The 12,215-nt window shown below is 30.1% G+C and overlaps 1 protein-coding gene across 2 annotated transcripts; it reads left to right on the top strand.

Annotated features, from left to right (window-relative positions):
- Positions 1 to 1,919: 1,919 nt before the first annotated feature.
- LOC123898284 lies at positions 1,920 to 10,016 on the top strand. 2 transcript variants are annotated; one of them, XM_045949197.1, is made up of 14 exons: positions 1,920 to 2,314; positions 2,520 to 2,649; positions 3,588 to 3,808; positions 6,410 to 6,527; positions 6,862 to 6,940; positions 7,475 to 7,509; positions 7,586 to 7,656; positions 7,932 to 8,034; positions 8,118 to 8,216; positions 8,312 to 8,374; positions 8,635 to 8,811; positions 9,185 to 9,232; positions 9,344 to 9,400; positions 9,478 to 10,012. In XM_045949197.1, the coding sequence occupies exons 1-14, from the start codon at positions 2,025 to 2,027 to the stop codon at positions 9,562 to 9,564; spliced, it is 1,578 nt and encodes a 525-aa protein (XP_045805153.1). In that variant the 5' UTR covers positions 1,920 to 2,024; the 3' UTR covers positions 9,565 to 10,012. The 2 variants fall into 2 exon arrangements, with proteins under 2 accessions (XP_045805153.1, XP_045805155.1); XM_045949199.1 differs by having other exon boundaries at positions 2,043 to 2,314; positions 2,520 to 2,577; positions 9,478 to 10,016.
- The last annotated feature ends 2,199 nt before the right edge of the window (positions 10,017 to 12,215 follow it).

Genomic DNA, 12,215 nt, shown 5'->3' with positions numbered 1-12,215 from the left:
TTCGTATTCATCCTCAAGGGCTCTTTCATGACTTGGTTTAAAAGGTGTGCTAGACGGCTCTATCAATTCGTAGAGGAGCCTATGTGAGGAATTTGCATCCCATTTCACGGCATGTAGATGTCAACCCAAAATTGTGGCCTCACTCAGCACTATATCATCCTGAGAAGTACAGAAACTCTTTGAGAGCACGTAGAATGATCGATTTACTAGAGAAGACTTCGAAGTCAAAGGAGCATATGACAAACTCAAATGCGTCATCTTCAAAAAGGGCCTGAGGATGGAGATCATGCATGTTCAGAGAAAAACTATTACTGAAGGAGCCACGAAGTATGAGTGAGTTACTCATTTGGGCGTAATCCTATTTCAATTACAAAGAGAGACTCTTGTTAGATGAGGTAGAGAAAAGTACGTAAGTTATCTACCAAGAACGGAGACGACAAGTGCCGCCGGGTCGACAGAGAGAAAGAGAATAAAGGCCCCATAGTAAACTTCTGAAATTCACGATGTTGAACACATCTAGGGACTAGGGAGAAAATATTAAAAGATTCAGCTAATAAGGACTTCAAGGAAATTGGGATCAAGTTCCCTAAAGAGGTCAGGGAATCTTCCAGGATGGACAATTCAAAATATTGTCGATTCCACATAAGTTGTGGTCATGATACTGACGATTGCATTCAGCTGAAGATTGTAATCGAGGAGCTCGTTAAAAAAAGATAGTTGAATAGATAGAATACAATCAATGAGGAGGTCCTAAATTTTGCTTAGATGTCAGTTTACTAAATTATGTAAGAGTGTCACATCGGTTGCGAGATGGTCTGAATGTTTGTTTATAAGCAAGAGGCAATCCTCACTTTACAAGTCGGTTTGTAAGATGAGTTAATCCTAATACCCAATCTAAGAGTCAGTTTTGTAATTTACGATGTATGTTATTTCCTTAGTTGATATATAGTTGACTACTCTCTCCGTACTACAATATAAGTCACTTTGGCCAAATTACACAAATTAAGAAATGTAATTAATATTGTATGGAATAGAAAAATTATGAGTTAGTTTACAAAATTGTTCTTCAATAATGATATATGAAAGATAAAATGAAGAATTGAAAGAAGAGAGTAATAAATATAGTTAAGGATATAATAGGAAAAATAGCATTAAATGTTTCATTGATAAGGTAAAGTGAATTATAATTTGGTAGTATAATTTTTTTTCTCAAAGTGACTCATAATTTGGTAAGGAGGGAGTAATTGATATGTAAGCTCATCATCACTAAAATGATCTCAACGATATTAGCACTTAAATACTCTTCTAGCCCAATTAATGTTCATACCTTCTTTTTTTCACCACCAATTTAATCTGGTTCGGGGGTTAGTTCTGATAAGTGGTTTCGGTCCCCTCTCGATCGCAGTTGCGGGGGATCGAACCGGGATCTTCCCTATCAAGTTAAACACCAATCACCACTGAACCAACTAGCGACTAATATATATATATTTTTTTGGTAAACAGAATTTAGAGAGAGGAGATGGTGATTAGGTCTTTAAGTAAAAAAGTCTTTCAAATTAAAAAAATAAAAATTTATTAATGTATTTATATTTATCTTTCTTCAAAAATGCTTACAGAACTTTAATCTGAGATCTTTTAGATTTAAGATTTGTCTTTTTACCGCTAGATTAATCTTTTGAAGTTTTTATATATTCTCTATAAATTATTTATATTTTATAACAGTGTTCTCCATAATTTTAATTAATGCAATCAAGTTTCTAAATTTCACTTTTGACTAGTTCTCATTTTATGTCCAGCTTGTTTGTTTTCCCCTTAATATAATGAAAGTATCACAATCATGGAAGAAGACATGGAATTTCCAAGAACAAATGGTCGACTGACTTAATATCTATATAATCAATTATATATTAATTTATTCTAAACAACTATATATATAATCATTAATATTATAAGAGCTCTCTTTCTTCCTTAGCCATTCCTATAAATCCAGTTGACAATATAAATCATTTCAAACATTATAGATCATGATTACTAATGGGACAACCATGGATCCAAATTGTTTCCTCAAGCTCATATTGCTACTAATAATACTCCTCCTAGGGTTTCTTGCTTGGCTTGAAAACAAAAGAACAAACTCAAATAACAAAAGGGAAGAGATAGTGCAAGTTAGTGATGAAATAAATCTATTGTTTGAACAAGATCATGAGGACAACATAATATCCATTGGCTTAAGTGAATATTGTGTTTGCTCCTTTTGTGGCAAATTAAGCAACATAATCACAAGATGCTCTCGATGCAAAAATTATACATATTGGTAAGTTTCCAAAATTTCATTTCATTCTCTTCCCTTTCAACTATCATTTTTTGTTAATCTATATGCAAGCATTATTCATATAGTATAAATATAAACAACTTGACTTTATGATTTGAATTGGATATTTATTTATTTTTTTCACATAGTTTTAATTAATATACACACACTATCGTTTTGATATTGATCTTGTTGTAATTTGAATCAGCTCAAAAGAATGCCATGTGATGCACTGGACATGTTGGCATAGAGACGAATGTTTTGAGGTAATGTCTACAGAAGATCATCAAGAATCATCTTTTCATGGATCCCAATGCTTTCACTTGGAGCCTAGAAACGTAATGTTATTAATTATTTAAAGTTCTAAATAATTAGTTTGAGTCATTTTTTATAGGATATAGTGTGAATCCTTTTGTTTTAGTAATATATATTTTATTTCATAGATGCAGCTTTATTGTGGAATGATAGTTTTTTCACTTCCTAAACAAAGTCACCATTATTCTAAAAAATAAAATAAAAAACTTCTTTAACAAAGTCAATGAAAAACTGACCGCAATTTAATCTCTAAAACTGACCGCAATATATGGTCCACCGCAATTTAATGTTACAATCTGCTAAACAAAAATTCCATGTCGGTTTTCAGTTAAAGATTATAGTCAAGTCAACTTCTCCCTTGATTTGAAATATGAAAAATAAAATGTTTGATAGTTCAAACTCTTCTTTGTAAAAAAAATAATTTTACTTTTTTTTTAGTATTACTGTTTTTCTTACAATATAATATCTGTTTTAATGATATCATTTGTAAAATATATTCAATTAATTATCTCTAAAAAATTTTGAACAAGTAATTATATCTAAAAATTATTGTCATTTTAAATAAAATATTAAATTTCTTTCTCTATTTAATAATTATAAAATTGACTATTTTATTAAATTAATAAATGGTAGAAGTCCATCTTTAAACTCTTTTGAGAGATCTAAAATAATTAGATAAATAAAATTAAAAAAAAATAAGTTAACTAATTGATAAGTAGTTTTTTTTTTTTTTTTTTACTTTGTCACTAAAGAGTAAGTTAATGTTGACCTATATTGTCAAGAAAAAGAGTTTATGTGATATTGACCTATTTTATTACTCAAAAAACGCGTTGTGTGTGAGAGAAAGAAAGATATGACTTCATAAAAAAATTACAAAAAGAAAGAGATATGGCTTAGGTAATTATAAAATTAAAGATATAATATGAGACAGATGCTTAAAAATTTAATTAACATTGTGCAGGAAACCTCTAATTACTCATTCAATGATGATGATGAGCAAAAACCATATGAAGGAGATGTTTATTATATTGAAGGAGGAGAAGATAGTGATGAGTCAAATAAAGAAATAACAAGGGGGCTAATTCAGCATGATGGCATTTTCAGTAATAACAGTGATAGCTGTGCAGTTTGTGGTAATCCATGCTCCAAAAAATGCTCAAGATGCAAAGCTATAAAATACTGGTAACTTATTTCATAAATTTTTATTTTTTATTTTTTGTGGTAATCCATTGCTATGCGCTTTTTTTTTAATGGTAAAATGTATATTAATAGAAAGAAAAAAAGAAATCCGCGGGTTACAACTTTTTTTTTACTATGATATTGATATGAAGTTTTTACCGCCATTAGCGATGACTAATCTCCGTCGAGGAACCTGTGGGGCACACAAGGTGAGTTCTTCCCTTCCAACTGAATTTTCTCCATACGCATGAGCCATGAATCGAACCATTAATCACATACTTAAGGGGACCAAGACACTTACCAGTTTAACGATTCATTATTGGTGAACAATCCATTACTATGCTAGCACACTGCTGACAAGTGACCACCAACAACAAACATAGAAATATTGTTCTTTTATAATAGACATAAAGATCAAATAAAATTAATATACATTTGAATATTATAAATATATTAGTTTTTAGATGAATTCTTCGATAGACATCTTATTTAAATACGTACCGATACATCCGTGATGTGTACAATTTTGATAGGTGTACAAATAATGTTTTTCTAATTTTTCTATTAAACACTAAACATTTATAGATCTATTAGAATTGTTCACCTCAGCGATGTTGTGGTACATGTTTAAATAAGATGTGTACATATGTGTCACCGTGAGCTTAGCTCAGTTGGTAGGAACGTCACATTTTATGTGCAAAAGCTGGTGTTCGAACACCGGACACTTCATTTATTCACCTTAAAATTTATAACTACTAGATTACCTGGAAAAAAAAATATATACATATGTATTTACCTAATTTTTATTGACACGTATGTGTCTTATAAAAAAGAACTTTGAAAAAAGTTGTTGTTTCATATACTATAAGTCAATGCATCTTTCATGTTTTTGTGTTTTCTTCTTTAGTTTTTTTGTTCCACTACTAGACTTAGTGTTAATTAAATCATTTTTTAAGGGATACAAAGTCTTAAGATTGTAACTAACTAATAATCTAGGTATAATTAGTTAGTTGGACACTGACAAGTGTTGTTGAGAAATTGCACATTAATACTTCTTCAATTTTTATTTTTTTTTTACAAAATATTTAATAGCTTGAACTCGGAACTTCTGGATCTTATATCTATTTGTAATTTGTGTAGCACTAAACCAACTTGATAGTGAGAATTACGGTTTGATCCTCACAGCTGTGATTGAGAAAGAATCGAAATCATTTAATGACAAAACTGACTTCAGAACCAAATTAAGTGGTTCGGTGGCCTGGTGGTGGAAAAAAAAAAAACAACTATTATTGGATGAATTAGCTAGATTTTTTTTGTGTTACAACACCGGTTTTTATAAAAATGAGTTCTATTAATTTGGATATAATGTTCTTTCAATAATTTGAGTTATTCTAAACAACTATATATTAAATCAAGTCATTGAGCTCAAGTGGTTAATGAGTTTCACCAAAAAGGACGGATTTCGGGAGAAACTGGGTTTGATTCCTGGGTAGAAGAATTTTTTGGCCAGATTTTACTTACCTCGCGACCGAACTCTTGACTACTATGACCTTTTTCTCCTAGGAACTAGAGGCTTATAAAAAATAAAAAAAACTATATATTAGATTAACTGGATTTTGATATTTGACTTTTCGCTAAATATCTAAAACCACGTCAACTGAATAAATCTATATTTATCATCACATGGTCACCTTCAAAACTTGATATATACGACCAAGTTACTTATCAAGAAGTGAAAGTGCCTCAAATTATTTGTATTCACATTAATTATAGTCATAAAATATATGTATGTCAATGTGAAAATATGTTAAACGAAAGTGTATACATGTATAAAGATTTCATTTTCAAACAGTATACATGTAGATGTTAATCTTCAAAACTCTACGTTGTTCTTTTTTTTTTTTGGTCAATATCTTGCTAGCTACTTTTAACTATACATATTTAATATAGACGAAATTTCCTTCTTGCCTTATACGTCGTGTGAGCCACTCAAATTTCTACAGCTCCCCTCAAAATTTGTAGGAAGTACATTCTTTAAAGTCAAAAGAAAAAGAAAAGAAAAAACGAATTACTATGATTTTGCATAGAAGTTAGAATGGAAGTTTCTTGTATGACTAGTCTAAAATAAACAACTCAATTTAGAGAATAACGATGTCTGTTAAGAGAAGTCTCATATCGTTTGTGAGATACCCTGAATATGTGTTTATAAGCAAGAGACAATCATCACCTTAGTGGCCTTACAAGCCAGTTTTGTAAGGATGAGTTAAATCCAAAACTCAATTCTAAGATGATAGAGCCTCTCCACGATCCGCTGGGCTGTCTGCTATCAAGTTCTGATCGTGACATCCTCATGCAATCCTCACCTTACAAGTCAGTTTTGTAAGGATGAATTAGGCCCAAAACTCAATTCTAAAATGTGTTTTATCAGTGAAAAATAGGGGACTAAACTTGATAATTGTTTTTTTTTTTTTTGTATATTGTTTGATTTAGAAATTGGTTAGGAGACTCGACTAAATATAAGGGACTAAAATTTACAATTCATAAATTTGTTAATATATCTACTGATCTTAGGCTTCATTGTTTTTGTGCCTTTTTCTTTTGCAGCTCACAAACATGTCAACATTTTGATTGGAAATCAGGGCATAAATTTCAATGTTGTGTTAAGATGAAAAGTTCAACTCAAGTAGCAACAAGCAATCAAGAATGGCCCGTTGGTGAAAATGTAATTATTATTTTCTTAAATTTATAAAAATATGCATAACAAATCACGAGTGAATTAAAATATAAGCCTTATTGAAATGTTTATTTAGTGTTTGTAGTGTCTCGTGAGCTTAATTCAGTTGATAGGAACACTGCATTATATATGTAGGAGTTTGGGGTTCGAACTCCGAATACCCACTAAGCTACTTAAGAAGAAGAAAAATGAGTTGTTGAAGAGTAAATTCATTTTTGAGTATTGAAAATGAATTTGCATTATCTCCCATGTTATAAAATAAATAAATTGGGACTTTTAATCCAAACATTTATAATTTTTGTTTTTCACTCTTTCTTCACAGGTTATAATGCCTCCAAATCTTGATGAGGTGGCATATACTGATCATTCATATGACACTCTTTGCTTGGAATTTCATTCAGGTCTCAAATATACATTCATTTAGTACTGATGAGAGCTATACATTTTTAATATTTTGATTTCATTTTTTTATTTTATCAGGGTCAGCACAATAATTTTTAATAGTGAATGAGGTTAAAGTAAATTATAAAGTAAAACATGTGTCATTTTTGTCTCAATATGAGACATTTTTGCTTATGAGATTAATTGTTATGTATTGAAAGCATAAATTTTTTTTACATATAACATTATGGTAGCACTTTTATAGACATGTTTTTAAAATATAGTCTCAAACGTCTATATGTCATTATTTGACTGGATGTATGTGTAAAATAATTTTACACCGACAGTATATAAAAATTAAGTCATTTGCTTATAATATTTAGTTATAAATACTTTTTTTGTTGGTAGGCTTAAAAGTCTTTAGTAGCCTTACCGTTGGATCAGTAATGTATTACATCAAACCTAAATCATAATAATAAAGTTATTTGTATTATGGTTTCATTAATTAGTTTTTATTTTACTCTTTTATTCATATTGATTCTTGGTTGGTGCAGAAGAAAACACCAAGGCTCTCATTTTAAGTTCACAGGTATGAATATAATTAACATAGGAACTGTACCTAAAGAATAACTTTACTTGTTACTTTAACTTGTGTTGCAATGCAGGAAGCTAACAACAACGTAGAAGAGGTTGAAGAAAAAATGAGAAACTTAAAAGAAGAATTGGAAATGATCAGGTATAAGAAAAACGTGTTTTGCTCCACCTCGCGTTATCGGCTTATCGCCTCATGTAATTGTTGTTTTGCATTAAGTACTAATAATGCCAAAATATTATCCCGTGAACTTAGCTCAGTTAGTTGACAGGGACATTGCAATATATATATGCAAGGGGCCGGGGTTCGAACCCCAATCATCCCACTTATCTACTTTAAAGATGAAATTTCTAGCCACTAGACTGCTTGACAAAAATAAATAAAAAAAATAATGCCAAAATATTTTATGATTTTTTCAGAAATGAAAATATAACACTTCAAGCAAAGCTTGAGTATTGGGAAATTAGAGCAAAGTATTCCGCTGATAGACTTTACAGTTTCAAGAAAGAGAATCAGCACCAGGTAATTATTATTTGAAAGAGATTTCAAAATTAAAGTGAGTTTGTGAATGATTCTAATGTCTTTTTTTTGTTCTACATTTTCAGTTGTTAATATTGAAGCATGAAAATGAGTTGACATCAAATGCCGAGAAACAAGCACGTCAAATGGTTACTAATTTATCTCAGAGATTACACTGTTTGCAGGTTTAAGCAACTTTCATTGCATCTTCATGTAATACATCTCATTTAAAATGATTACATTAAGTAATACTAATCATGTAATGTGGCAAACCATGCAGATTTCAATTGAAACTGGAGTAGCAGAGAGGAAAAAACAGGAAGAATTTATATATATGCTACAGGTATATAATTACATAATCGGAACCTTGTAAATTTGAAAGATTAGTTTTTGAAGCTATGTAGCGCCCGCACATAGCTTCAATGTGCGACATCACTGACGCAACACTAACACATGTTTTTACTTATTACAAGTGTCTACGTGTCAGTGTCTTGTGTTTTGTCTGTAGTAGTGCTTCATAGGTTTGAAGGCGCGTGCACTAGAGTCGCATTCTAAATTTTGTTACTTAAAGTTACCACTCATTGATATTTGTTAATTTTACAGAATGAATGTACAAAGGCTAAGAGAGATTTTCAAGAACAAAACAAGTATGTTGAAAGGCTTAGACAGAAGCTTGATGATGCAACTCAATTTCCTATGAGAATAGCTGAAGAGACAAGACAAAAGTTAGCCATTACTTCCGATGCAATTTTTGCTAATGAATTCAAGCCTGCCGTTGAGGTATTTATTGGTGTTTGTATCAATTTCTTTACATCCCTTTGTTGGATTATGTTAGAAAATCACCTATTACTATGCTAAATGTATATTAGGAAAATGTTAGTAGTTAAGTTTTTAGGGAGAGGTAGAATTTGTTAGCAACAAGATTGAGTTATAGCTCGATTGGTAGTGATATTCTCACAGAAGACAAAAACTCTCATGAGGTGACAAGATCATGTAACAGTTATGGTAGCCTATCCCTATGGTCAAGTTTGAACTCGGTGAAGGATTACAAAAATAATCGAAACTATGTCTATGTATTGTTTTCTTTCTCTTGTTTTAGTTCATATTTGCAAGTTTTAAATATTTTTTCTTCTTATATTCAAATTCTATTTAGGTGTCCAAGACAATCAGTTTAAGCAGAAATCCAACCTTGACTAGTCAGGTAACTTGAGAAATTCAATTTGAGAAATAATTTAATCTATATCATTGATATAATATTGTTTCTGTTGTTAATAGCTTACCAAGGAACTAAGTTACTTTCAAACTATTGCAGTGTTGTACAATTTGCTTAAGCAATGAGAAGGACTTGGCCTTTGATTGTGGGCACATGGTAAAGTCCAAAAATCCTAACAAATTTTTGCTGCTTCATTTATATTCAATGATTAATAGCAAGTTATTGAAATGCAGACTTGCAAAGAGTGCGGATATAAAATTCGCAAGTGTCATATATGTCGAAAGAAGATCGCTAATCGTATCAGGTTGTTCCTGGGGTGATTGACAATGGAGTTGATAGCCAATCTCAGAGAATGGCATTATATATATGCTTATTAATGTGATCAGATCTTGCCAATTACATAATACAATCAATGAGGAGGTCCTAAATTTTGCTTAGATGTCAGTTTACTAAATTAGGTAAGAGTGCCACATCGGTTGCGAGATGTCCTGAATGCTTGTTTATAAGCAAGAGACAATCCTCACTTTACAAGTCGGTTTTTAAGGATGAGTTAAGCCTAATACCCAATCTAAGAGTCAGTTTTGTAATTTACGGTGTATGTTATTTCCTTAGTTGATATATAGTTGACTACTCTCTCCGTACTACAATATAAGTCACTTTGGCCAAATTACACAAATTAAGAAATGTAATTAATGTTGTATGGAATAGAAAAATTATGAGTTAGTTTACAAAATTGTCCTTCATTAATGATATATGAAAGATAAAATGAAGAATTGAAAGAAGAGAGTAATAAATATAGTTAAGGGTATAATAGGAAAAATAGCATTAAATGTTTCATTGGTAAGGTAAAGTGAATTAATTATAATTTGGTATAATTTTTTTTTCTCAAAGTGACTCATCTATAATATGTAATAAGCCAGACATATTTCTCTTTCTCTCTCCTCTCCTCATTCAACCTCATTCCTCAGCATTTATTTGGCATTTAATCACTCGCTTAATTTTTTCTCTTTCTGATATCATGTCAATTGATTACCCATTAATCACACATTATTCTTTTTCAAAATTTCTCATGAAAAAAGAAAAGGAAAAAAGAAAGCATCAAATTAGATAAACAATGGAAACTTCCAAACCCATGCGCTACCTCTCTGGCTCCCTACCCTAGGGTTCATTCCACCATCATCAGAACTCATAAACTCAATCGATCTCACATTGGTATTTCTCATTCCCCAAATTCATTTCCTTCTAAATCTCTTAGGGTTCACTCCGCCGACTTGAAATTTTAGGGTTTTTTTTACAGGTTTGAAATTTTCTAAATCTATCACTATTATTAGTTTCTTCTACTTTTTTATTATTGGTCTTCTTTTATTATCATTGTTCATCTTCTCTCGATTGCAATGTGAGAACATATTATCCATCTACACTAATGGAAGATTGTATGGCATTTACCTTTTTGATTCTATTGTTGAGATTATATGGGTTCCTATTATTTCCATTCTCTTTTATTTGACTTTGAACTTTAATAGAATTTCTTTTTCATCCCCTAATATTGGCAAATGTTGGATGACACAACTTGAGTTTTTTCCTAACGTACAAAGAAGATCTTTAATATCGTGTTTGATTTGATTTTAATCCCTAAATGAGTAACTTTATATCATTTAGAAGTGGTATATATTTGTCACTTCAATCATTGGAAAAACTCATTGTTGTTAGGCTTATATTTATGTGTGTTTGTTTCTTCTCCCTTTCATTGACTAATTTTATTTTTTTTTACTAAATTTCATTGACTAATTTTTGAACTTGAAAAAAACTAAAAAATTGTTGGTCCACTGTTATTATTTTCTATAATCGATCCAGTTGTTTTGTTTATTTTATTTTTTTAATTTTATTATTATAAAACGAATTTTACTAATTATTTAATTTATTTTTTTAAAACCAAAATTCAGAATTTTTTGTAAACACATAATTTACTAATTTTAATTTATATTTTTTATATAATACACATCAAAAACAAAATAAACAAAACAATCACTGTGCTCTTAATAAATATGAAATTAATTTATTACACGATCATATTTTTATATTTATGTAGTTATGTAGTGTATATGAGTGTATATGACATCACAATATTCATTCTCATAATAATGCCACCTAATTTATACGATTTTCATAATTACACTATAATGTCGGTTTCATGTATTTTTTGTTGAAATTAAATTTTGAAGATTACGACTTAAAAATATAAGACACGCATAAACCATTAAACATATTATTTGAGAGCTTTACACCTATAAATAGCCTGTCTACAACAAGTTTATATTCATCAAGATCAAAACAACCATATAATATTTTTGCATCATCAACCTTATTTACAATATATCATGGCTTCATCATATGATTATGTTGCTTCGATCAATGCTTTGAAAGAGAGCTGGAACCTGATGGTTCGTATCGTCCATTTGTGGTACGTCAAAGATCTTGATTCTTGAAAATTATCATTTTCCATTGAAATGGAAATGATGTACAAGAATGTAAGTTTTTTTCAACCAAACTCCTTTTTCTTCTTTTTTTATGTATTTGATATTTTTGCGTTTTTTTAAATCAAGCGTACAAGTCCTGTTCAATAATCTATTTTAATTTTATATTTGATATTTGATTTTTAAGGGTAACCATATTCAAGTATGGGTGAAAGGAAGCTAGCATTTTATTATGGGAGAAACATGTAAAATATCAGGTTAGCTTTGTAACCAATAAATTATAATTCTTAAACGCAACAATTATTCGTAAGTTTTTCCTCTATTTTATTTTTAATCTATTTACCTTTTGATGTGTGAACATTTGAGTCAAACGGTTCAACTGATTTTGTTTTGCTCTTCTTTTTTTTTTTTGAAATTTAAAGGGGCCAAAAGATCCAAAAGAAGATGATACGCAGATCAAACAGTAAAGAGAAACTCCCATAACATTGTCAACAACT

Source organism: Trifolium pratense, linkage group LG7 (assembly GCF_020283565.1).
Source record: "Trifolium pratense cultivar HEN17-A07 linkage group LG7, ARS_RC_1.1, whole genome shotgun sequence".
Taxonomy (NCBI): domain Eukaryota; kingdom Viridiplantae; phylum Streptophyta; class Magnoliopsida; order Fabales; family Fabaceae; genus Trifolium; species Trifolium pratense.
This window is presented reverse-complemented; position numbering and strand designations above follow the sequence as displayed.

Bases quoted from the DNA above. Each gene is read 5' to 3' on its own strand.
- LOC123898284 (XM_045949197.1), top strand. From the start codon at position 2,025: ATGATTACTAATGGGACAACCATGGATCCAAATTGTTTCCTCAAGCTC. The intron at 2,315-2,519 runs GTAAGTTTCCAA...AATTTGAATCAG, and splicing joins TGCAAAAATTATACATATTG to CTCAAAAGAATGCCATGTGA. The intron at 9,233-9,343 runs GTAACTTGAGAA...AAACTATTGCAG, and splicing joins ATCCAACCTTGACTAGTCAG to TGTTGTACAATTTGCTTAAG.